This window comes from Heptranchias perlo, unplaced genomic scaffold, assembly GCF_035084215.1.
Source record: "Heptranchias perlo isolate sHepPer1 unplaced genomic scaffold, sHepPer1.hap1 HAP1_SCAFFOLD_612, whole genome shotgun sequence".
Taxonomy (NCBI): Eukaryota; Metazoa; Chordata; class Chondrichthyes; order Hexanchiformes; family Hexanchidae; genus Heptranchias; species Heptranchias perlo.
In genome coordinates this window covers 83,248-109,867 of record NW_027139636.1, presented here as the reverse complement: position 1 = coordinate 109,867, position 26,620 = coordinate 83,248, and the positions used below count along the sequence as shown (strand labels likewise).

The 26,620-nt window shown below is 53.6% G+C and overlaps 1 protein-coding gene across 1 annotated transcript in view; it reads right to left on the bottom strand.

Annotated features, from left to right (window-relative positions):
- The window catches only part of LOC137317335 (progestin and adipoQ receptor family member 4-like), a 58,128-nt gene that overhangs the window by 12,269 nt on the left and 19,239 nt on the right, over positions 1 to 26,620 (bottom strand). Inside the window, 1 exon segment of the mRNA XM_067980746.1 lies at positions 4,422 to 4,640. Within this exon segment, the coding sequence (XP_067836847.1) occupies positions 4,422 to 4,640 (219 nt within the window).

Here is a 26,620-nt window from a genome sequence, read left to right as displayed (position 1 = left end):
TCCAGAAGTGCGCAGTAAGGCGCGACCCGCTGTAACTGCCCAGCGAGCCCAATCCAGATGTGCGCAGTAAGGAACGACCCGCTGTAACTATCCAGGCGAGCTCCTTCCAGATGTACGCTTAAGGCGCGACCCGCTGTAACTATCCAGGCGAGCTCCTTCCAGATGTACGCAGTAAGGCACGACCCACTATAACTACCCAGCGAGCCCAATCCAGATGTGCACGGTAAGCCGTGACCTGCTGTAACTACCCAGGGAATTAGGGGTTATGGGGAGCGGGCAGGAAATTGGACATGAAGCTGAGTTCGGATCGGTCAATGCCCTGTGGGTGGCGGAGAGGGCCCAGGGGCTATGTGGCCGGGTCCTGCTCCGACTTCTTGTGTTCTTTAGATTTGTGGTTGGGATCAGATCAGCCATGATCTTATTGAATGGCGGAGCAGGCTCGAGGGGCCGATTGGCCTACTCCTGCTCCAATTTCTTATGTTCTTATGTTCTTATGTTCTTTCAGATGTGTGCAGTGAGCCGCGACCCGCTGTAACTCCCCAGCGAGCCGCTTCCAGATGTGTGCAGTAAGCCGCGACCTGCTTTAACTACCCAGCGAGCTCCTTCCAGATGTGTGCAGTAAGCCGCGACCCGCTGTAACTACCCAGCGAGCCCATTCCAGATGTGCGCAGTAAGCCGCGACCCGCTGCAACTACCCAGCGAGCCCATTCCAGATGTGCGCAGTAAGCCGCGACCCGCTGTAACTACCCAGCGAGCCCATTCCAGATGTGCGCAGTAAGCCGCGACCCGCTGTAACTACCCAGCGAGCCCATTCCAGATGTGCGCAGTAAGCCGCGACTCGCTGCAACTACCCAGCGAGCCCATTCCAGATGTGCGCAGTAAGCCGCGACCCGCTGTAAATACCCAGCGAGCCCCTTCCAGATGTGCGCAGTAAGCCGCGACCCGCTGTAACTACCCAGCGAGCTCCTTCCAGATGTGTGCAGTAAGCTGCGACCCGCTGTATCTACCCAGCGAGCCCCTTCCAGATGTGCGCAGTAAGCCGCGACCCGCTGTAACTACCCAGCCAGCCCATTCCAGATGTGCGCAGTAAGCTGCGACCCGCTGTAACTACCCAGCGAGCTCCTTCCAGATGTGTGCAGTAAGCTGCGACCCGCTCTAACTACCCAGCCAGCCCATTCCAGATGTGTGCAGTAAGCCGCGACCTGCTCTAACTACCCAGCGAGCCCATTCCAGATGTGCGCGGTAAGCCTTGTCCTGCTTTAACTACCCAGCGAGCCCATTCCAGGTGTGCAGTAAGCTGCGACCCACTGTAACTACCCAGCGAGCTCCTTCCAGATGTGTGTAGGAAGCTGCGACCCGCTGTAACTACCCAGCGAGCTCCTTCCAGATGTGTGCAGTAAGCTGCGACCCGCTGTAACTAACCAGCGAGCTCCTTCCAGATGTGTGCAGTAAGCTGCGACCCGCTGTAACTAACCAGCGAACCCATTCCAGATGTGCGCAGTAAGCCGCGACCTGCTGCAACTACCCAACGAGCCCATTCCAGATGTGTGCAGTAAGCCGCGACCCGCTGTAACTCCCCAGCGAGCTCCTTCCCGATGTGTGCAGTAAGCTGCAACCCGCTCTAACTACCCAACGAGCCCATTCCAGATGTGCGCAGTAAGCCGCGACCCGCTGTAACTACCCAGCGAGCTCCTTCCAGATGTGTGCAGTAAGCTGCGACCCGCTCTAACGACCCAGCCAGCCCATTCCAGATGTGCGCAGTAAGCCGCGGCCCGCTGTAACTACCCAGCGAGCTCCTTCCAGATGTGCGCAGTAAGCCGCGACCCGCTGTAAGTACCCAGCGAGCTCCTTCCAGATGTGTGCAGTAAGCTGCAACCCGCTGTAACTACCCAGCCAGCCCATTCCAGATGTGCGCAGTAAGCCGCGGCCCGCTGTAACTACCCAGCGAGCTCCTTCCAGATGTGTGCAGTAAGCTGCAACCCGCTCTAACTACCCATCCAGCCCATTCCAGATGTGTGCAGTAAGCTGCGACCTGCTGCAACTACACAGCGAGCTCCTTCCAGATGTGCGCAGTAAGCTGCGACCCGCTGTAACTACCCAGCGAGCTCCTTCCAGATGTGTGCAGTAAGGTGCGACCCGCTCTAACTACCCAGCCAGCCCATTCCAGATGTGTGCAGTAAGCTGCGACCTGCTGTAACTACCCAGCGAGTTCCTTCCAGATGTGCGCGGTAAGCCGTGTCACGGTCTAACTACCCAGCGAGCCCATTCCAGATGTGTGCAGTAAGGTGCGACCCGCTCTAACTACCCATCCAGCCCATTCCAGATGTGTGCAGTAAGCTGCGACCCGCTGTAACTCCCCAGCGAGCTCCTTCCCGATGTGTGCAGTAAGGTGCGACCCGCTCTAACTACCCAGCCAGCCCATTCCAGATGTGTGCAGTAAGCTGCGACCTGCTGTAACTACCCAGCGAGCTCCTTCCAGATGTGCGCGGTAAGCCGTGTCACGGTCTAACTACCCAGCGAGCTCCTTCCAGATGTGTGCGGTAAGCTGCAACCCGCTCTAACTACCCATCCAGCCCATTCCAGATGTGTGCAGTAAGCTGCGACCTGCTGCAACTACACAGCGAGCTCCTTCCAGATGTGCGCAGTAAGCCGCGACCCGCTGTAACTCCCCAGCGAGCTCCTTCCCGATGTGTGCAGTAAGGTGCGACCCGCTCTAACTACCCAGCCAGCCCATTCCAGATGTGTGCAGTAAGCTGCGACCTGCTGTAACTACCCAGCGAGCTCCTTCCAGATGTGCGCGGTAAGCCGTGTCACGGTCTAACTACCCAGCGAGCCCATTCCAGATGTGCGCGGTAAGCCACGACCTGCTCTAACTACCCAGCCAGCCCATTCCAGATGTGCGCGGGAAGCCGCGACCTGCTCTAACTACCCAGCGAGCCCATTCCAGATGTGCGCGGTAAGCCTTGTCCTGCTCTAACTACCCAGCGAGCCTATTCCAGATGTGTGCAGTAAGCTGCGACCCGCTGTAACTACCCAGCGAGCCCATTCCAGATGTGTGCAGTAAGCTGCGACCCGCTGTAACTACCCAGTGAGCTCCTTCCAGATGTGTGCAGTATGCTGCGACCCGCTGTAACTACCCAGCAAGCTCCTTCCAGATGTGTGCAGTAAGCTGCGACCCGCTGTAACTACCCAGCGAGCCCATTCCAGATGTGCGCAATAAGCTGCGACCCTCTGTAACCACCCAGCGAGCCCATTCCGGATGTGTGCAGTAAGCTGCGACCCGCTGTAACTACCCAGCGAGCCCATTCCAGATGTGCGCAGTAAGCTGCGACCCACTGTAACTACCCAGCGAGCTCCTTCCAGATGTGTGCAGTAAGCCGCGACCCGCTGTAACTACCCATCGAGCCCATTCCAGATGTGCACGGTAAGATGCGACCCGCTCTAACTACCCAGCGAGCCCATTCCAGATGTGCGCGGGAAGCCGCGACCTGCTCTAACTACCCAGCGAGCCCATTCCAGATGTGCGCGGTAAGCCTTGTCCTGCTCTAACTACCCAGCGAGCCCATTCCAGATGTGCGCGGTAAGCCTTGTCCTGCTCTAACTACCCAGCGAGCTCCTTCCAGATGTGTGCAGTAAGCTGCGACCCGCTGTAACTACCCAGCGAGCTCCTTCCAGATGTGTGCAGTAAGCTGCGACCCGCTGTAACTAACCAGCGAGCTGCTTCCAGATGTGTGCAGTAAGCTGCGACCCGCTGTAACTACCCAGCGAGTTCCTTCCAGATGTGTGCAGTAAGCTGCGATCCGCTGTAACTAACCAGCGAGCTCCTTCCAGATGTGTGCAGTAAGCTGCGACCTGCTGTAACTACCCAGCGAGCCCATTCCAGATGTGCACAGTAAGCTGCGACCCTCTGTAACTACCCAGCGAGCCCATTCCAGATGTGTGCAGTAAGCTGCGACCTGCTGTAACTACCCAGCGAGCCCATTCCAGATGTGCGCAGTAAGCTGCGACCCACTGTAACTACCCAGCGAGCTCCTTCCAGATGTATGCAGTAAGCTGCGACCCGCTCTAACTACCCAGCCAGCCCATTCCAGATGTGTGCAGTAAGCTGCGACCTGCTGTAACTACCCAGCGAGCTCCTTCCAGATGTGTGCAGTAAGCTGTGACCCGCTGTAACTACCCAGCCAGCCCATTCCAGATGCGTGCGGTAGGATGCGACCTGCTCTAACGACCCAGCCAGCCCATTCCAGATGTGCGCGTCTAACTACCCAGCGAGCCCATTCCAGATGTGCGCGGTAAGCCGCGGCCTGCTCTAACTACCCAGCCAGCCCATTCCAGATGTGAACGGTAAGCCATGACCTGCTCTAACTACCCAGCCAGCCCATTCCAGATGTGCGCGGGAAGCCGCGACCTGCTGTACTTACCCAGGGTGTTGACCATGCAGACTCCGCACATGTCGAGGGTGAGCAGGGTGTGGTAGATGGGTGCCCCTCCCTCGTGGTTCATGAAGAGGTGGTAGAGGACGCTGCCGAGCTGGGGGGAGACGCAGGCCAGGTAATGGGCCACGGCCAGCCACGGGACGGTGATTTGGTTCCAGGGGATCGCCAGCGGTAATAGGAACAGGAAGAACAGCAGTGGGATCCCTGAGGGAGGAGAGGAGAGGAGGAGGCAGCGTTAGTGCAGGGCTGGCAACTGGGGGGACAAGAGGAGCAAACAACGGGCACTTGCTGCAATATGTGTTCCCCCTCACTCCGACCCCCACAGTACGTGTTCCCCCCTCACTCCGACCCCCACAGTACGTGTTCCCCCCTCACTCCGACCCCCACAGTACGTGTTCCCCCCTCACTCCGACCCCCACAGTACGTGTTCCCCCCTCACTCCGACCCCCACAGTACGTGTTCCCCCCCTCACTCCTACCCCCACAGTACGTGTTCCCCCCTCACTCCTACCCCCACAGTACGTGTTCCCCCCTCACTCCGACCCCCACAGTACGTGTTCCCCCCCTCACTCCTACCCCCACAGTACGTGTTCCCCCCCTCACTCCTACCCCCACAGTACGTGTTCCCCCCCCTCACTCCGACCCCCACAGTACGTGTTCCCCCCTCACTCCGACCCCCACAGTACGTGTTCCCCCCCTCACTCCGACCCCCACAGTACGTGTTCCCCCCTCACTCCTACCCCCACAGTACGTGTTCCCCCCTCACTCCGACCCCCACAGTACGTGTTCCCCCCTCACTCCGACCCCCACAGTACGTGTTCCCCCCCTCACTCCGACCCCCACAGTACGTGTTCCCCCCTCACTCCTACCCCCACAGTACGTGTTCCCCCCTCACTCCGACCCCCACAGTACGTGTTCCCCCCCTCACTCCGACCCCCACAGTACGTGTTCCCCCCTCACTCCGACCCCCACAGTACGTGTTCCCCCCCTCACTCCGACCCCCACAGTACGTGTTCCCCCCCTCACTCCGACCCCCACAGTACGTGTTCCCCCCCTCACTCCGACCCCCACAGTACGTGTTCCCCCCTCACTCCGACCCCCACAGTACGTGTTCCCCCCCTCACTCCTACCCCCACAGTACGTGTTCCCCCCCTCACTCCGACCCCCACAGTACGTGTTCCCCCCTCACTCCGACCCCCACAGTACGTGTTCCCCCCTCACTCCGACCCCCACAGTACGTGTTCCCCCCTCACTCCGACCCCCACAGTACGTGTTCCCCCCCTCACTCCGACCCCCACAGTACGTGTTCCCCCCTCACTCCGACCCCCACAGTACGTGTTCCCCCCCCTCACTCCGACCCCCACAGTACGTGTTCCCCCCTCACTCCGACCCCCACAGTACGTGTTCCCCCCCCTCACTCCTACCCCCACAGTACGTGTTCCCCCCTCACTCCGACCCCCACAGTACGTGTTCCCCCCTCACTCCTACCCCCACAGTACGTGTTCCCCCCTCACTCCGACCCCCACAGTACGTGTTCCCCCCCCTCACTCCTACCCCCACAGTACGTGTTCCCCCCCCTCACTCCTACCCCCACAGTACGTGTTCCCCCCTCACTCCGACCCCCACAGTACGTGTTCCCCCCCTCACTCCGACCCCCACAGTACGTGTTCCCCCCTCACTCCGACCCCCACAGTACGTGTTCCCCCCCTCACTCCGACCCCCACAGTACGTGTTCCCCCCCTCACTCCGACCCCCACAGTACGTGTTCCCCCCTCACTCCGACCCCCACAGTACGTGTTCCCCCTCACTCCGACCCCCACAGTACGTGTTCCCCCCTCACTCCGACCCCCACAGTACGTGTTCCCCCTCACTCCGACCCCCACAGTACGTGTTCCCCCCCTCACTCCTACCCCCACAGTACGTGTTCCCCCCTCACTCCGACCCCCACAGTACGTGTTCCCCCCCTCACTCCTACCCCCACAGTACGTGTTCCCCCCCTCACTCCGACCCCCACAGTACGTGTTCCCCCCTCACTCCTACCCCCACAGTACGTGTTCCCCCCTCACTCCTACCCCCACAGTACGTGTTCCCCCCTCACTCCGACCCCCACAGTACGTGTTCCCCCCTCACTCCGACCCCCACAGTACGTGTTCCCCCCCCTCACTCCGACCCCCACAGTACGTGTTCCCCCCTCACTCCGACCCCCACAGTACGTGTTCCCCCCTCACTCCGACCCCCACAGTACGTGTTCCCCCTCACTCCGACCCCCACAGTACGTGTTCCCCCCTCACTCCTACCCCCACAGTACGTGTTCCCCCCTCACTCCTACCCCCACAGTACGTGTTCCCCCCCTCACTCCTACCCCCACAGTACGTGTTCCCCCCTCACTCCTACCCCCACAGTACGTGTTCCCCCCTCACTCCTACCCCCACAGTACGTGTTCCCCCTCACTCCGACCCCCACAGTACGTGTTCCCCCCTCACTCCTACCCCCACAGTACGTGTTCCCCCCTCACTCCGACCCCCACAGTACGTGTTCCCCCCCTCACTCCGACCCCCACAGTACGTGTTCCCCCCTCACTCCGACCCCCACAGTACGTGTTCCCCCCTCACTCCTACCCCCACAGTACGTGTTCCCCCCTCACTCCTACCCCTGTTATAACACTCCCTGTATAACACCTCCGTCACTGTAACACTCATTGTGTACAGCTCTCTCTCTCGTGGAGAACCCTGTATAAAACACTCCTTTCATGCTCACTTTTACTGATCCCAGCTTTTTATTTCCTGTAATTTTAAGTACGAAAGAAAGGGATTTGAAGTCATGTTATCTGGATTACTAGTCCAGTAACATAATCACTACATACCCTACCTTTATTAGTGACTATCTTATATTTATGGCCCCGAGTTCTGGTCTCTCCCCACAAGTGGAAACACCTTCTCTACGTCTACCCTATCGAACCCTTTCATAATCTTAAAGACCTCGATCAGGTCACCCCTCAGTCTTCTCTTTTCCAGAGAAAAGAGCCCCAGCCTGTTCAATCTTTCCTGGTAGGTAGAACCTCTCAGTTCTGGTTTCATCCTTGTAAATCTATTTTGCACCTTTTCCAGTGCCTCTAAATCCTTTTTATAATATGGAGACCAGAACTGTGCACAGTGCTCCAAGTGTGGTCTAACCAAGGTATATGGAGACCAGAACTGTGCACAGTGCTCCAAGTGTGGTCTAACCAAGGTATATGGAGACCAGAACTGTGCACAGTGCTCCAAGTGTGGTCTAACCAAGGTATATGGAGACCAGAACTGTGCACAGAGCTCCAAGTGTGGTCTAACCAAGGTATATGGAGACCAGAACTGTGCACAGTGCTCCAAGTGTGGTCTAACCAAGGTATATGGAGACCAGAACTGTGCACAGTGCTCCAAGTGTGGTCTAACCAAGGTATATGGAGACCAGAACTGTGCACAGTACTCCAAGTGTGGTCTAACCAAGGTATATGGAGACCAGAACAGTTCACAGTGCTCCAAGTGTGATCTAACCAAGGTATATGGAGACCAGAACTGTGCACAGTGCTCCAAGTGTGGTCTAACCAAGGTATATGGAGACCAGAACTGTGCACAGTACTCCAAGTGTGGTCTAACCAAGGTATATGGAGACCAGAACTGTTCACAGTGCTCCAAGTGTGGTCTAACCAAGGTTTTATACAAGTTTAATATAACTTGTAGCGAGTGGTTAGGATCTGGAATGCACTGCCAGGGCGGGTGTTGGAGGCAGATTCAATTGTGGCCTTCAAAAGGGAACTGGATAAGTACTTGAAAGGTAAAAAACTGGAGGACCACGGGGATAGGGCGGGGGAGTGGGACTAGCTGGATTGCTCTTGCGTAGGGCCGGCTCGGACTCGACGGGCCGAATGGCCGATTTCCGTGCTGTAACCTTTCTATGTATCTAACTTCTCTGCTTTTCAATTCTATCCCTCTAGAAATGAACCCCAGTGTTTGATTTGCCCTTTTTTTCTGGCGTTATTAACCTGCGTCACTACTTTTGGCGATTTGTGTATCTGTGCCCCCAGATCCCTCTGCCCCTCTACCCCATTCAGGCCCTTATTATCCAGGCAGTATGTGGCCTCCTTAATCTTCCTACCGAGACACACCACCTCACACTGATCTGTATCCATTTGCCATTTGCACAGGGAGTCTGCTAGTCGGGTATAGTGTGACGCGCTGGTCAGTTTAAAACCTATCTCTGAGACCAGCATTGTATGTAGGTCAGAGAGACAGTATTCCGAAAACAGCCGTTGCCATCATATAATGCCCAAAAGCCACCTAATCTGATCAGACCTGATGTTGCACATTCCTAATACCCCACAAGGTGATGAGCCTGTAACAGGACAGAGGGGGGGGGGAGGGTTACTGCTCGTTTTCATTGTCCTTTTTGAAAATACAAAACAATCCCTCTGCCCGGTTACGCTGAATGAGCAGCAGTGTCACTGAAGCTTATGTGGGTTTTCAGAGCCTCTAAAAGCACAGGGGGAGGCCGTTCAGCCCATCGTGCCTGTGCCTGGTCTTTGAAAGAACTCTCCAATTAGTCCCACTCCCCTGCTCTTTCCCCGCAGCCCTGCAAATTTTCCCTTTAAGTATTTATCCAATTCCCCCTTTTGAAAGTTATTATTGAATCTGCTTCCACCGCCCTTTCAGGCAGTGAATTCCAGATCATCACAACTCGCTGCGTGAAAAAATGTCTCCTCGTGTCGACCTCTGGCTCTTTTGCCGATTATCGTCAATCTGTGTCCTCTGATCACTGACCCTCCTGCCTCTGGAAACAGTTTCTCCTTATTTACTCGATCAAAACCCCTCATGATTTTGAACGCCTCGATCAAATCTCCCCTTAACCTTCTCTACTCTGAGGAGAACAATCCCAGATTCTCCCGTCTCTCCACGTAACTGGAGGCCCTCATCCCTGGTACCATTCTAGTAAATCTCCTCTGTAACCTTCTCTGTTCTAAGGAGAACAATCCCATTTTGAAAGAACTGGGGGAGGTGGGATTGAGGGGAGAGGGGGGGGGGGGGGCGGAGAAGGACGGAGCATTAACATGATGTGCTAATGCCGAAGACAGTGAAAGCTACTTACAAGGTAGCGTTACCGTCGAGATGATACGATTTGTCAAGTGGAATTAGGTACCTTCAGCCGCCCAGGCCCGTCAGGTCACGCCACGCTCCTGCGCACCGCGCTGATCTCGTGGCGGCCATTGCCCACCCCTCACTGAGCTGCCCCGTGATCTTTCGGGGGTTGTGTGGGGAGACAGAGTTAGACATCGCCGCACACTTGCAGTAATCCCCTGCCTATTATGTTAAGGTGACGTTCAGAGCCAGATTAAGAGGACACGTTTTTGTACGCAGCTCTCTTCACGTAACACTTGAATGACGAGGTACATGTGTGGTCAGTGTCGGCTTGGCTCAGTGGGTCTCCATCTCTCTCCCCTCTGAGTCAGAAGGTCGTGGGTTCGAGCCCCACACACACTCCAGGGACCCGAGCCCCATAATCCAGGCCCGGCGCTGTCGGAGGGTCAGCGCCGAGGGAGCGCCGCGCTGTCGGAGGTGCCATCTTTCGGATGAGATGTTAAAACGAGGGCCCCGTCTGCCCTCTTGGTTGGACATAAAATCCCACAACACTATTGGAAGAGCAGGGGGAGTTCTGGGACCAATATTTATCCCTCAACCAACACCCAATACAAATCATCTGGTCATTTATCACATTGCTGTTTGTGGGAGCTTGCTGTGCGCAAATGGGCGGCCGTGTTTCCTGCATTACAACAGGGACTACACGTCAAAAAAGTACTTCATTGGCTGCAAAGCGCTTTGGGACGTCCGGAGGCTGTGAAAAGTGCGATGGAAATGCAAGAGAACCACTGGTCTTTTTGATGTATATTAATAAGTGGTAATATTATGGCTGATAAGTGGCAAGTAACATTCGTGCCAGGCAAGTGCCAGGCAATGACCATCTCCAACAAGAGAGAGTCTAACCACCTCCCCTTGACATTCAACGGCATTACCATCGCCGAATCCCCCACCATCAACATCCTGGGGGTCACCATTGACCAGAAACTTAACTGGACCAGCCATATAAATAGTGTGGCGACAAGAGCAGGTCAGAGGCTGGGTATTCTGTGGCGAGTGACTCACCTCCTGACTCCCCAAAGCCTTTCCAACATCTACAAGGCACAAGTCAGGAGTGTGATGGAATACTCTCCACTTGCCTGGATGAGTGCAGCTCCAACAACACTCAAGAAGCTCGACAGCATCCAGGACAAAGCAGCCCGCTTGATTGGCACCCCATCCACCACCCTAAACATTCACTCCCTTCACCACCGGCGCACTGTGGCTGCAGTGTGGACCATCCACAAGATGCACTGCAGCAACTCGCCAAGGCTTCTTCGACAGCACCTCCCAAACCCGCGACCTCTACCACCTAGAAGGACAAGAGCAGCAGGCACATGGGAACAACACCACCTGCACGTTCCCCTCCAAGTCACACACTGGGTCAAAATCCTGGAACTCCCTTCCTAACAGCACTGTGGGAGAACCTTCACCACACGGATTGCAGCGGTTCAAGAAGGCGGCTCACCACCACCTTCTCAAGGGGCAATTAGGGATGGGCAATAAATGCCGGCCTCGCCAGCGACGCCCACATCCCATGAACGAATAAAAAAAATGGCCTGGACTTCGATATAATTTCAAAATTTGCAGATGACACGAAACTCGGAAATGTAGTACACAATGTGGAGGATAGTAACAGGCTTCAGGAGGATATAAACAGACTAGTGAAATGGGAAGACACATGGCAGACGAAATTTAATGCAGAGAAGTGTGAAGTGATTCATTTTAGTAGGAAGAATGAGGAGAGGCAATATAAACTAAATGGTACAATTTTGAAGGGGGTGCAGGAACAGAGAGACCTGGGTGTGTACGTACACCAATCTTTGAAGGTGGCAGGACAAGTTGAGAAGGCTGTTGATAAAGTCCAGGATCCCGTATGCTTTTTTAATCGAGGCACAGAGTACAAAAGCAAGGAAGTTATGCTAAACCTTTATAAAACACTGGTTAGGCCTCTCTCCCTACTCCATCTCACCCTATCACCATATCCTTCTATTCCTCTCTCCCTCATGTGTTTATCCAGCTTCCCCTTAAATCCATCTACACTATTCACCTCGACTACTCCTTGTGGGAGCGAGTTCCACATTCTCACCATATAAGGAGACCAGAACAGTGCACAGTACTCCAGGTGTGGTCTAACCAAGGTATATGGAGACCAGAACAGTGCACAGTGCTCCAAGTGTGGTCTAACCAAGGTATATGGAGACCAGAACAGTGCACAGTACTCCAGGTGTGGTCTAACCAAGGTATATGGAGACCAGAACAGTGCACAGTGCTCCAAGTGTGGTCTAACCAAGGTATATGGAGACCAGAACAGTGCACAGTGCTCCAGGTGTGGTCTAACCAAGGTATATGGAGACCAGAACAGTGCACAGTGCTCCAAGTGTGGTCTAACCAACGTATATGGAGACCAGAACAGTGCACAGTACTCCAAGTGTGGTCTAACTAAGGTATATGGAGACCAGAACAGTGGACAGTACTCAAAGTGTGGTCTAACCAAGGTATATGGAGACCAGAACTGTGCACAGTGCTCCAAGTGTGGTCTAACCAGGGCATATGGAGACCAGAACAGTGCACAGTGCTCCAAGTGTGGTCTAACCAAGGTATATGGAGACCAGAACTGTGCACAGTGCTCCAAGTGTGGTCTAACCAGGGTATATGGAGACCAGAACAGTGCACAGTGCTCCAAGTGTGGTCTAACCAAGGTATATGGAGACCAGAACTGTGCACAGTGCTCCAAGTGTGGTCTAACCAAGGTATATGGAGACCAGAACTGTGCACAGTGCTCCAAGTGTGGTCTAACCAAGGTATATGGAGACCAGAACTGTGCACAGTGCTCCAAGTGTGGTCTAACCAAGGTATATGGAGACCAGAACTGTGCACAGTGCTCCAAGTGTGGTCTAACCAAGGTATATGGAGACCAGAACTGTGCACAGTACTCCAAGTGTGGTCTAACCAAGGATCGATATTGGTTTAACATAACTTCTCTGCTTTTCAATTCTATCCCTCTAGAAATAAGGGATTTGCTTTTTTAATGGCCTCATTAACCTGCGTCGCTGCTTTTACTGATTTGTACAGCTGGATGCCCCCCAGCTCCCTTTGCTCCTCTACGTCCCTCGTTCACGCTCTCCCTCCAAGCTGTGCTGGTGAAAAGGTTGCAACTAATGCAGTGATCTCCCAAAAGGTAAAGCAGCTGGGTTAAACCCAGAGGATGTAGATCTTTTCTGGTTCTTTAATGAGCACTGTCACACCCCACGTCGTACGATGAAGATCTGGTTTCCCACGCCAATTATTTACACAGTCTCGGCCTCCGACCATGAGAACTATTTAATGACTCAGACCCGCCCTATATTATGCACTGCTGTTTAAACAGATGCCTTCTTTAAAGAGTATTACATTCCTGGGAGCAGTTTATGTTTAATGAGTCACTTATCAGGTGTGGCTCAGTGGGTCTCACCCTCGCCACTGAGTCAGAAAGTCGAGGGTTCGAGCCCCACACACACTCCAGAGACTCAAGCCCCATAATCCAGGCCGACACTCCCCGATTGCCCAGTACTGAGGGAGCGCCGCACTGTCGGAGGGTCAGTACTGAGGGAGCGCCGCACTGTCGGAGGGTCAGTACTGAGGGAGCGCAGCACTATCGGAGGGTCAGTACTGAGGGAGCGCTGCACTGTGGGAGGTGCCGTGTTTCGGATGAGACGTTAAACTGAGAGCCCTGTCTGCCCTCTCAGGTGGATGTAAAATCCCACAACACTATTGGAAGAAGAGCAGGGGGGAGTTCTCTCCAGTGTCCTGGGGCCAATGTTTATCCCTCAACCAACATCACTAAAAAAAAGATTGCAACAGATTTGCTTGAAGCAATCCTTGTGGGAGCGAGTTCCACATTCTCACCACTCTCTGGGTAAAGAAGTTTCTCCTGAATTCCCTATTGGATTTATTAGTGACTATCTTATATTTATGGCCCCGAGTTCTGGTCTCTCCCCCACAAGTGGAAAAAATCTTCTCTACGTCTAACCTATCGAACCCCTTCATAATCTTAAAGACCTCTCTCAGGTCACCCCTCAGCCTTCTCTTTTATAGAGAAAAGAGCCCCAGCCTGTTCAATCTTTCCTGATAGGTAAAACCTCTCAGTTCTGGTATCATCCTCGTAAATCTTTCTTGCACCCTCTCCAATGCCTCGATATCTTTTCTATAATATGGAGACCAGAACATTGGCCGTGAAAGACGCTGTAGAAATGGGAGTCCTTTCTTTTTTCTATTTCAGCGAGAATAATCTTAAAACGGGGCGGGGCACGGTTTGAAAGGATCTGCCAAGCACAAGCGCCAGGGCCGATTTAAGGAGAGGCCACGACGGGGCAGTTCGACCTCAGCCCTTGGCCCTCTCTCGCGTTAATGCAGCAGGTCCCAGACTCCACTTCAGGAGGTAAAACGACTCAGGTCGCAAGAGGGAAAGAACTCACATTTCTGCAGTGCCTTTCACCACCTCAGGACATCCCAATCACACTCCACAGACAATGAAGCACTATTACAAAGTGTAGACACCGTTGTAATGTAGGGAGACGCGGCAGCCGATTTGCGCACAGCAAGATCCCACAAACAACAGTGTGGTAATGACCCAGATCATCTGTTTTTTTTTAAAACTGATGTTGGTTGAGGGATAAATATTGGGCCCTGGACACCTGGGAGAACTCCCCCCTGCTCTTCCTCCAATAACGCTGTGGGATTTTAACAGTGCAGCGCTCCTTCAGTACTGACCCTCCGACAGTGCAGCGCTCCCTCAGTACTGACCCTCCGACAGTGCAGCACTCCCTCAGTACTGACCCTCCGACAGTGCAGCGCTCCCTCAGTACTGACCCTCCGACAGTGCAGCACTCCCTCAGTACTGACCCTCCGACAGTGCGGCGTTCCCTCAGTACTGACCCTCCGACAGTACGGCGCTCCCTCAGTACTGACCCTCCGACAGTGCGGCGCTCCCTCAGCACTGACCCTCCGACAGTGCAGCGCTCCCTCAGTACTGACCCTCCGACAGTGCAGCACTCCCTCAGTACTGACCCTCCGACAGTGCAGCGCTCCCTCAGTACTGACCCTCCGACAGTGCAGCACTCCCTCAGTACTGACCCTCCGACAGTGCAGCGCTCCCTCAGTACCGACCCTCCGACAGTGCAGCGCTCCCTCAGTACTGACCCTCCGACATTGCAGTGCTCCCTCAGTACTGACCCTCCGACAGTGCAGCACTCCCTCGGTACTGACCCTCCGACAGTGCAGCGCTCCCTCAGTACTGACCCTCCGACAGTGCAGCACTCCCTCGGTACTGACCCTCCGACAGTGCAGCGCTCCCTCAGTACTGACCCTCCGACTGTGCAGCACTCCCTCAGTACTGACCCTCCGACAGTGCAGCACTCCCTCAGTACTGACCCTCCGACTGTGCAGCGCTCCCTCAGTACTGACCTTCCGACAGTGCGGCGCTCCCTCAGTACTGGCAGCCGGGGAGTGTCGGCCTGACATATAAGGAGGAATGTGCTGCTGTTTGACTCCCCCCTAAAGAATCAGAACACAAGCTGTTCTCCGACTGTTTATAAAAGGTCTTTTCAGTGGCGAGTAAAGTCATTCGAGAGAACGTTAAGCATATATCGGCCTGGGAGGGGGTGCAGCGCAGATTCACCAGAATGATAACCGGGGCTGAAAGGGTTAAATTATGAGGCGAGGTCGCACAGACTCGGCTTGTGTTCCCTCGAGTTTAGAAAATTGAGGTGTTTAAGATGATTGAAGGATTCGATAGGGTAGATGGAGAGAGAAACTATTTCCTCTGGTGAGGGGGAGAGTCCAGAACAAGGGGGCAGAACCTTAAAATTAGAGCCTGGCCGTTCAGGGGTGATGTCAGGAAGCATTTCTTCACACAGAGGGGGAGTGGGAATCTGGAACTCTCTCCACCCCCCCCCCCCCAAGAAAAAGCTGTGCAGGCTGGGGGGCCAATTGAAAATTTCTAAATTAAGATTGGTAGATTTTTTGTTGGGTAAGGGTATTAAGGATTATGGAACCAAGTCGGGTAGATGGAGTCAAGATGCAGATCAGCCCTGATCTGACTGAATGGCGGAACGGGCTCGAGGGGCTGAATGGCCTCCCCCTGTTCCTGTGTGCAGATCAGCCACGATCTGACTGAACGGCGGGACGGCCTCGAGGGGCTGAATGGCCTGTTCCTAAGCAGAGAGGAGTGATGGAGATGGAACTGTTTGTGGTTGTAGGATGCACGGTCGTGTCAAGAAAGGCGGAACGAGAGAGGCAGACTGCACAGTGACGGAAGAAATATCTCAGAGCGTTCTGCCACACAGTCCTTGCGTGTAAAAACTTTTGTGTTTTGTAAATAATCGTGGGGCCTCGGGCTTTCTGCGCAGATAGTGAATTGTCCGCTCTCTCCTGGCGCACTGTTCATCGTAACTACACCCTGGGGAGAGGGGAAGAGAGCAGGCTGAAGCAGCATTTAAGATACAACTTGCATTTATACAGTGCCTTTTACGTCACAAAATGTCCCCAAGGTGCTTCACAGGAGCGATTATCAGATAAAATCTGACACTGAGCTACAGAAGGAGATATTATGGACACATGATATTGGTCAAAGAGGTAAAGAATAGAGATCTCGTATTTCTCCAGTATCTTCCACAACCTCGGGATGTCCCAAAGAACTTTACAGCCAATGAAGGACTTTTTAAGGAGCATCTTAAAAGGAGAAGAGCGAGGCAGAGAGAGCAAGGAAGAGAGAGAGAGAGGAGGACAGAGAGAGAGAGAGACAGAAAGAGAGAGTTAGTCAGAGAGAGAGAGAAAGAGTTAGATAGAGAGAGAGATAGACAGAGAAAGATGGAGAGAAAGAGAGAAAAAGAGAGTTAGACAGAGAGAGAGATAGAGAGAAAGAGAGAGTGGGACAGAGAGAGACAGATAGAGAAAGTTAGACAGAGAGAGAGAGTGAGACAGAGAGAGAGAAAGAGAGTTAGACAGAGAGAGATGGAGAGAGAAAGAAAGCTCGACAGAGAGAGACAGAGATAGTGAGAAAAAGAGATAGATTGAGAGCTAGACAGAGAGAGAGAGAAAAAGAGATAGATAGAGAGCGAGGCAGAGAGAGACACAGAGAGAGATAGAGAGAGAAAAAGAGTTACAGAGAGAGAGAGAGAGAGCGAGGCAGAGAGAGAGAGAATTAGATAGAGAGAGAGAGCGAGGCAGAGAGAGAGAATTAGATAGAGAGAGAGAGCGAGGCAGAGAGAGAGAATTAGATAGAGAGAGAGCGATGCAGAGAGAGAGAATTAGATAGAGAGAGAGAGCGAGGCAGAGAGAGAGAATTAGATAGAGAAAGAGCGAGGCAGAGAGAGAGAATTAGATAGAGAGAGAGAGAGCGAGGCAGAGGGAGAGAATTAGATAGAGAGAGAGAGTGAGCGAGGCAGAGAGAGAGAATTAGATCGAGAGAGAGTGAGCGAGGCAGAGAGAGAGAATTAGATAGAGAGAGAGTGAGCGAGGCAGAGGGAGAGAATTAGATAGAGAGAGAGTGAGCGAGGCAGAGAGAGACAGAGAGAGAGATAGAGAGAGAAAAAGAGTTACAGAGAGAGAGAGAGAGAGCGAGGCAGAGAGAGAGAGAATTAGATAGAGAGAGAGAGCGAGGCAGAGAGAGAGAATTAGATAGAGAGAGAGAGCGAGGCAGAGAGAGAGAATTAGATAGAGAGAGAGAGCGAGGCAGAGGGAGAGAATTAGATAGAGAGAGAGAGTGAGCGAGGCAGAGAGAGAGAATTAGATCGAGAGAGAGTGAGCGAGGCAGAGAGAGAGAATTAGATAGAGAGAGAGTGAGCGAGGCAGAGGGAGAGAATTAGATAGAGAGGGAGTGAGCGAGGCAGAGAGAGAGAATTAGATCGAGAGAGAGTGAGCGAGGCAGAGAGAGAGAATTAGATAGAGAGAGAGAGCGAGGTAGAGGGAGAGAATTAGATAGAGAGAGAGTGAGCGAGGCAGAGAGAGAGAATTAGATAGAGAGAGAGAGCGAGGCAGAGAGAGAGAGAATTAGATAGAGAGAGAGAGCGAGGCAGAGAGAGAGAATTAGATAGAGAGAGAGAGCGAGGCAGAGAGAGAGAATTAGATAGAGAGAGTGAGCGAGGCAGAGGGAGAGAATTAGATAGAGAGAGAGAGAGAATTAGATCGAGAGAGAGTGAGCGAGGCAGAGAGAGAGAATTAGATAGAGAGAGAGTGAGCGAGGCAGAGGGAGAGAATTAGATAGAGAGGGAGTGAGCGAGGCAGAGAGAGAGAATTAGATCGAGAGAGAGTGAGCGAGGCAGAGGGAGAGAATTAGATAGAGAGAGAGTGAGCGAGGCAGAGAGAGAGAATTAGATAGAGAGAGAGAGCGAGGCAGAGGGAGAGAATTAGATAGAGAGAGAGCGAGGCAGAGGGAGAGAATTAGATAGAGAGAGAGTGAGCGAGGCAGAGAGAGAGAATTAGATCGAGAGAGAGTGAGCGAGGCAGAGAGAGAGAATTAGATAGAAAGAGAGTGAGCGAGGCAGAGAGAGAGAATTAGATAGAGAGAGAGTGAGCAAGGCAGAGAGAGAGAATTAGATAGAGAGAGAGAGAGCGAGGCAGAGAGAGAGAATTAGATAGAGAGAGAGAGGCAGAGAGAAAGAATTAGATATAGAGAGAGTGAGCGAGGCAGAGAGAGAGAATTAGATAGAGAGAGAGAGAGCGAGGCAGAGAGAGAGAATTAGATAGAGAGAGAGTGAGCGAGGCAGAGAAAGAGAATTAGATAGAGAGAGAGAGAGCGAGGCAGAGAGAGAGAATTAGATAGAGAGAGAGAGAGCGAGGCAGAGAGAGAATTAGATAGAGAGTGAGTGAGCGAGGCAGAGAGAGCGAGGCAGAGAGAGAGAATTAGATAGAGAGAGAGTGAGCGAGGCAGAGAGAGAGAATTAGATAGAGAGAGAGAGAGCGAGGCAGAGAGAGAGAATTAGATAGAGAGAGAGTGAGCGAGGCAGAGAGAGAGAATTAGATAGAGAGAGAGAGAGCGAGGCAGAGAGAGAATTAGATAGAGAGTGAGTGAGCGAGGCAGAGAGAGAGAATTAGATAGAGAGAGAGTGAACGAGGCAGAGAGAGAGAATTAGATAGAGAGAGTGAGCGAGGCAGAGAGATTTAGATAGAGAGTGAGCGAGGCAGAGAGAGAGAATTAGAGAGAGAGAGAGCGAGGCAAAGAGAGTGAATTAGAGAGAGAGAGAGCGAGGCAGAGAGAGAGAATTAAATAGAGAGAGAGAGCGAGGCAGAGAGAGAATTAGATAGAGAGAGAGAGTGAGGCAGAGAGAGAGAATTAGATAGAGAGAGAGAATTAGATCGAGAGAGAGCGAGGCAGAGAGAGAATTAGACAGAGAGAGAGAATTGGATAGAGAGAGAGAGCGAGGCAGAGAGAGAATTAGATAGAGAGAGAGAGAGCGAGGCAGAGAGAGAGAATTAGATAGAGAGAGAGAGAGCGAGGCAGAGAGAGAGAATTAGATAGAGAGAGAGTGAGCGAGGCAGAGAAAGAGAATTAGATAGAGAGAGAGTGAGCGAGGCAGAGAGAGAGAATTAGATAGAGAGAGAGAGAGCGAGGCAGAGAGAGAGAATTAGATAGAGAGAGAGTGAGCGAGGCAGAGAAAGAGAATTAGATAGAGAGAGAGTGAGCGAGGCAGAGAGAGAGAATTAGATAGAGAGAGAGAGAGCGAGGCAGAGAGAGAATTAGATAGAGAGTGAGTGAGCGAGGCAGAGAGAGCGAGGCAGAGAGAGAGAATTAGATAGAGAGAGAGTGAGCGAGGCAGAGAGAGAGAATTAGATAGAGAGAGAGAGAGCGAGGCAGAGAGAGAGAATTAGATAGAGAGAGAGTGAGCGAGGCAGAGAGAGAGAATTAGATAGAGAGAGAGAGAGCGAGGCAGAGAGAGAATTAGATAGAGAGTGAGTGAGCGAGGCAGAGAGAGAGAATTAGATAGAGAGAGAGTGAACGAGGCAGAGAGAGAGAATTAGATAGAGAGAGTGAGCGAGGCAGAGAGATTTAGATAGAGAGTGAGCGAGGCAGAGAGAGAGAATTAGAGAGAGAGAGAGCGAGGCAAAGAGAGTGAATTAGAGAGAGAGAGAGCGAGGCAGAGAGAGAGAATTAAATAGAGAGAGAGAGCGAGGCAGAGAGAGAATTAGATAGAGAGAGAGAGCAAGGCAGAGAGAGAGAATTAGATAGAGAGAGAGAATTAGATCGAGAGAGAGCGAGGCAGAGAGAGAATTAGACAGAGAGAGAGAATTAGATAGAGAGAGAGAGCGAGGCAGAGAGAGAATTAGATAGATAGAGAGAGAGAGCAAAGCAGAGAGAGAGATTTAGATAGAGAGAGTGAGTGAGGCAGAGAGAGAATTAGATAGAGAGAGAGAGCGAGGCAGAGAGAGAGATTTAGATAGAGAGAGAGTGAGCGAGGCAGAGAGAATTAGATAGAGAGAGAGAGAGCGAGGCAGAGAGAGAGAATTAGATAGAGAGAGAGAGTGAGCGAGGCAGAGAGAAAGAATTAGAGAGAGAGAGAGCGAGGCAGAGAGAGAGAATTAGAGAGAGAGAGCGATGCAGAGAGAGAGAATTAGATAGAGAGAGAGAGAGCGAGGCAGAGAGAGAGAATTAGATAGAGAGAGAGAGAGAGCGAGGCAGAGAGAAAGAATTAGAGAGAGAGAGAGCGAGGCAGAGAGAGAGAATTAGAGAGAGAGAGAGCTAGGCAGAGAGAGAATTAAATAGAGAGAGAGAGAGAGGCAGAGAGAGAGAATTAGATCGAGAGAGGCAGAGAGAGAGAATTAGATAGAGAGAGAGAATTAGATAGAGAGAGAGAGAGAGCGAGGCAGAGAGAGAATTAGATAGAGAGAGTGTGAGCGAGCCAGAGAGAATTAGATAGAGAGAGAGTGAGCGTGGCAGAGAGAGAATTAGATAGAGAGAGAGTGAGCGAGGCAGAGAGAGAATTAGATAGAGAGAGAGAGCGAGGCAAAGAGAGAATTAGATAGAGAGAGAGCGAGGCAAAGAGAGAATTAGATAGAGAGAGAGAGCGAGGCAGAGAGAGAGAATTAGATAGAGAGAGAGAGAGCGAGGCAGAGAGAGAGAATTAGATAGAGAGAGAGAGCGAGGCAAAGAGAGAATTAGATAGAGAGAGAGAGCGAGGCAGAGAGAGAATTAGATAGAGAGAGAGAGTGAGGCAGAGAGAGAGAATTAGATAGAGAGAGAGTGAGCGAGGCAGAGAGAGAGAATTAGATAGAGAGAGAGAGTGAGGCAGAGAGAGAGAATTAGATAGAGAGAGAGAGCGAGGCAGAGAGAGAGAATTAGATAGAGAGAGAGAGTGAGGCAGAGAGAGAATTAGATAGAGAGAGAGAGAGAGGCAGAGAGAGAGAATTAGATAGAGAGAGAGAGTGAGGCAGAGAGAGAGAATTAGATAGAGAGAGAGAGCGAGGCAGAGAGAGAGAATTAGATAGAGAGAGAGAGAGCGAGGCAGAGAGAGAGAATTAGAGAGAGAGAGAGATAGAGAGAGAGAGCGAGGCAGAGAGAGAGAATTAGAGAGGGAGAGAGAGCGAGGCAGAGAGAGAGAGAATTGGAGAGAGAGAATTAGAGAGAGAGAGAGAGCGAGGCAGAGAGAGAGAATGTTTTTATTAAAGAGAGAGGCCTCGATGGGAATGCAGTTGTTGAAAGTCTCTGTCAGCTATTTCTCACTGAGTGCCTATCAGCCCAGGATCAGTAAACAGTCTAATCGGTGATAGCTTCACCAGCCTGTTGCTGGATTGTGACACTAATACACACAGATCACTGTCAATACAGCCCTGATAACTGCTGCAATCTAGGCAGGGAGCAAAAGACGAACGAGTGTGGGCTTTGCAAGTGTTTGCCCAGTGATAAGGTTACACAGATACTGAATGCGGCTGCCCAGTAATACCTTGCTATACAAAGCTTTCCGCTGTATGGTGAGGCGTGCAGTGTGAAGCAGATCTGCCTGACAGTTAAACACGAACAGCTGCTTTCATGAACGTCACCGATTTGAGAGCTCGTCCTCTAACAACGGTGAGAATCCCAGAACACGATCCCCCCCAACCCCGGCAAATAGAACAAACTTACATTGAATCTAAAGCACAGAAACAGGCCATTCGGCCCCACTGCTCCATGCCGGCGTTTATGCTCCACACGAGCCTCCTCCCTGCCTACTCCATCTCACCCTCTCACCATCTACTTCTATTCCTCTCTCCCTCATGTGTTTATCCAGCTTCCCCTTAAATCCATCTACACTATTCGCCTCAACTACTCCTTGTGGGAGCGAGTTCCACATTCTCACCACTCTCTGGGGAAAGAAGTTTCTCCTGAATTCCCCTATTGGATTTATTAGTGACTATCTTATATTTATGGCCCCGAGTTCTGGTCTCCCCCCACAAGTGGAAACATCTTCTCTACGTCTACCCTATCGAACCCTTTCATAATCTTAAAGACCTCGATCAGGTCACCCCTCAGTCTTCTCTTCTCCAGAGAAAAGAGCCCAACCTGTTTGTTCTTTCCTGATGGGTATAACCTCTCAGTTCTGGTATCATCCTAGTAAATCTTTTTTGCACCCTTTTCAGTGCCTCTCTATCCTTTTTATAATATGGAGACCAGAACTGTGCACAGTGCTCCAAGTGTGGTCTAACCAAGGTATATGGAGACCAGAACAGTGCACAGTGCTCCAAGTGTGGTCTAACCAAGGTATATGGAGACCAGAACAGTGCACAATGCTCCAAGTGTGGTCTAACCAAGGTATATGGAGACCAGAACTGTGCACAGCGAACCAAGTGTGGTCTAACCAAGGTATATGGAGACCAGAACTGTGCACAGTGCTCCAAGTGTGGTCTAACCAAGGTATATGGAGACCAGAACTGTGCACAGTGCTCCAAGTGTGGTCTAACCAAGGTATATGGAGACCAGAACTGTGCACAGTGCTCCAAGTGTGGTCTAACCAAGGTATATGGAGACCAGAACTGTGCACAGTGCTCCAAGTGTGGTCCAACCAAGGTATATGGAGACCAGAACTGTGCACAGTGCTCCAAGTGTGGTCTAACCAAGGTATATGGAGACCAGAACTGTGCACAGTACTCCAAGTGTGGTCTAACCAAGATTCTATACATCTTGCATTTATATGAAGTACTTTTTGAAGTGTGGTCACTGTTGTAATGCAGCAAACATGGCAGCCAATCGGCGCACAGCAAGATCCCACAAACAGCAATGAGATAATGAGCAGGTGATCTGTTTTTTTAGTGATGTTGGTTGATTGGCCCCAGGACACCGGGGAGAACTCCCCCTGCTCTTCTTCCAATAGTGGCCGTGGGATCTTTTACACTCACCACAACAATAACTTGCATTTATATAGCGCCTTTAACATCGTAAAACGTCCCAAGGCGCTTCACAGGAGCGATTATCAAACAAAGTTTGACACCAAGCCACGTAAGGAGATATTAGGACAGGGACCAAATGTTTGGTCAAAGAGGTAGGTTTTAAGGAGCGTCTTAAAGGAGTAGAGAGAGGTAGCGAGGGCAGACGGGGCCTCGGTTTAATGTCTCATCCGAAAGTGGGCACCTCCGACAGTGCAGTGCTCCCTCATTACTGACCCGCCGACAGTGTGGCGTTCCCTCAGTGCTGACTCTCCGACAGTGCAGCGCTCCCTCAGTACTGACCCTCCGACAGTGCAGCACTCCCTCAGTACTGACCCTCCGACAGTGCGGCGCTCCCTCAGTACTGACCCTCTGACAATGCAGTGCTCCCTCAGCACTGACCCTCCGACAATGCAGCGCTCCCTCAGTACTGACCCTCCGACAGTGCAGCGCTCCCTCAGTACTGACCCTCCGACAGTACAGCGCTCCCTCAGTACTGACCCTCCGATAGGGCAGCGCTCCCTCAGTACCGACCCTCCGACAGTGCAGCGCTCCCTCAGTACTGACCCTCTGACAATGCAGAAGCTCCCTCAGTACTGACCCTCCGACAGTGCAGTGCTCCCTCAGTACCGACCCTCCGACAGCGCAGCGCTCCCTCAGTACTGACCCTCTGACAATGCAGCGCTCCCTCAGTACGGACCCTCCGACAGTGCGGCGCTCCCTCAGTACTGACCCTCTGACAATGCAGTGCTCCCTCAGTACCGACCCTCCGACAATGCAGCGCTCCCTCAGTACTGACCCACCGACAGTGCGGCGCTCCCTCAGTACTGACCCTCCGACAATGCAGCGCTCCCTCAGTACTGACCCTCCGACAGTGCAGCGCTCCCTCAGTACTGACCCTCCGACAGTGCAGCGCTCCCTCAGTACTGACCCACCGACAGTGCGGCGCTCCCTCAGTACTGACCCTCCGACAATGCAGCGCTCCCTCAGTACTGACCCTCCGACAATGCAGCGCTCCCTCAGTACTGACCCTCCGACAGTGCAGCGCTCCCTCAGTACTGACCCTCCGATAGGGCAGCGCTCCCTCAGTACTGACCCTCCGACAGTGCAGCACTCCCTCAGTACTGACCCTCCGACAGTGCGGCGCTCCCTCAGTACCGACCCTCTGACAATGCAGCGCTCCCTCAGTCCTGACCCACCGACAGTGCGGCGCTCCTTCAGTACTGACCCTCCGACAATGCGGCGCTACCTCAGTACTGACCCTCCGACAGTGCAGCGCTCCCTCAGTACTGACCCTCCGACAGTGCAGTGCTCCCTCAGTACTGACCCACTGACAGTGCGGCGCTCCCTCAGTACTGACCCTCCGACAATGCAGCGCTCCCTCAGTACTGACCCTCCGACAGTGCAGCGCTCCCTCAGCACTGATCCTCCGACAGTGCAGCGCTCCCTCAGTACTGACCCTCCGATAGGGCAGCGCTCCCTCAGTACTGACCCTCCGACAGTGCAGCACTCCCTCAGTACTGACCCTCCGACAGTGCGGCGCTCCCTCAGTACTGACCCTCTGACAATGCAGTGCTCCCTCAGTACCGACCCTCCGACAATGCAGCGCTCCCTCAGTACTGACCCACCGACAGTGCGGCGCTCCCTCAGTCCTGACCCTCCGACAATGCAGCGCTCCCTCAGTACTGACCCTCCGACAGTGCAGCGCTCCCTCAGTACTGACCCTCCAACAGTGCAGCGCTCCCTCAGTACTGACCCACCGACAGCGCGGCGCTCCCTCAGTGCCGACCCTCCGACAGTGCGGCGCTCCCTCAGTACTGACCCTCTGACAATGCAGCCCTACATCAGTACTGACCCTCCGACAGTGCAGCGCTCCCTCAGTACTGACCCTCCAACAGTGCAGCGCTCCCTCAGTACTGACCCACCGACAGTGCGGCGCTCCCTCAGTACTGACCCACTGACAGTGCGGCGCTCCCTCAGTACTGACCCTCTGACAATGCATCGCTCCCTCAGTACTGACCCTCCGACAATGCAGCGCTCCCTCAGTACTGACCCTCCGACAGTGCAGCGCTCCCTCAGCACTGACCCTCCGACAGTGCAGCGCTCCCTCAGTACTGACCCTCCGATAGGGCAGCGCTCCCTCAGTACTGACCCTCCGACAGTGCAGCACTCCCTCAGTACTGACCCTCCTACAGTGCAGCGCTCCCTCAGTACTGACCCTCCGACAGTGCAGCGCTCCCTCAGTACTGACCCTCCGATAGGGCAGCGCTCCCTCAGTACTGACCCTCCGACAGTGCAGCACTCCCTCAGTACTGACCCTCCGACAGTGCAGCGCTCCCTCAGTACTGACCCTCCGACAGTGCAGCACTCCCTCAGTACTGACCCTCCGATAGGGCAGCGCTCCCTCAGTACTGACCCTCCGACAGTGCAGCACTCCCTCAGTACTGACCCTCCTACAGTGCAGCGCTCCCTCAGTACTGACCCTCCGACAGTGCAGCGCTCCCTCAGTACTGACCCTCCGATAGGGCAGCGCTCCCTCAGTACTGACCCTCCGACAGTGCAGCACTCCCTCAGTACTGACCCTCCGACAGTGCAGCGCTCCCTCAGTACTGACCCTCCGACAGTGCAGCACTCCCTCAGTACTGACCCTCTGACAGTGCGGCGCTCCCTCAGTACTGACCCTCTGACAATGCAGTGCTCCCTCAGTCCTGACCCTCCGACAGTGCAGCGCTCCCTCAGTACTGACCCACCAACAGTGCGGCGCTCCCTCAGTACTGACCCACCGACAGTGCGGCGCTCCCTCAGTACTGACCCTCCGACAATGCAGCGCTCCCTCAGTACTGACCCTCCGACAATGCAGCGCTCCCTCAGTACTGACCCTCCCACAGTGCAGCGCTCCCTCAGCACTGACCCTCCGACAGTGCAGCGCTCCCTCAGTACTGACCCTCCGATAGGGCAGCGCTCCCTCAGTACTGACCCTCCGACAGTGCAGCACTCCCTCAGTACTGACCCTCCGACAGTGCAGCGCTCCCTCAGTACTGACCCTCCGACAGTGCAGCACTCCCTCAGTACTGACCCTCTGACAGTGCGGCGCTCCCTCAGTACTGACCCTCTGACAATGCAGTGCTCCCTCAGTACCGACCCTCCGACAATGCAGCGCTCCCTCAGTACTGACCCACCGACAGTGCGGCGCTCCCTCAGTCCTGACCCTCCGACAATGCAGCGCTCCCTCAGTACTGACCCTCCGACAGTGCAGCGCTCCCTCAGTACTGACCCTCCGACAGTGCAGCGCTCCCTCAGTACTGACCCACCAACAGTGCGGCGCTCCCTCAGTACTGACCCACCGACAGTGCGGCGCTCCCTCAGTACTGACCCTCCGACAATGCAGCGCTCCCTCAGTACTGACCCTCCGACAATGCAGCGCTCCCTCAGTCCTGACCCTCCCAAAGTGCAGCGCTCCCTCAGCACTGACCCTCCGACAGTGCAGCGCTCCCTCAGTACTGACCCTCCGATAGGGCAGCGCTCCCTCAGTACTGACCCTCCGACAGTGCAGCACTCCCTCAGTACTGACCCTCCGACAGTGCGACGCTCCCTCAGTGCTGACCCTCTGACAATGCAGTGCTCCCTCAGTACCGACCCTCCGACAATGCAGCGCTCCCTCAGTACT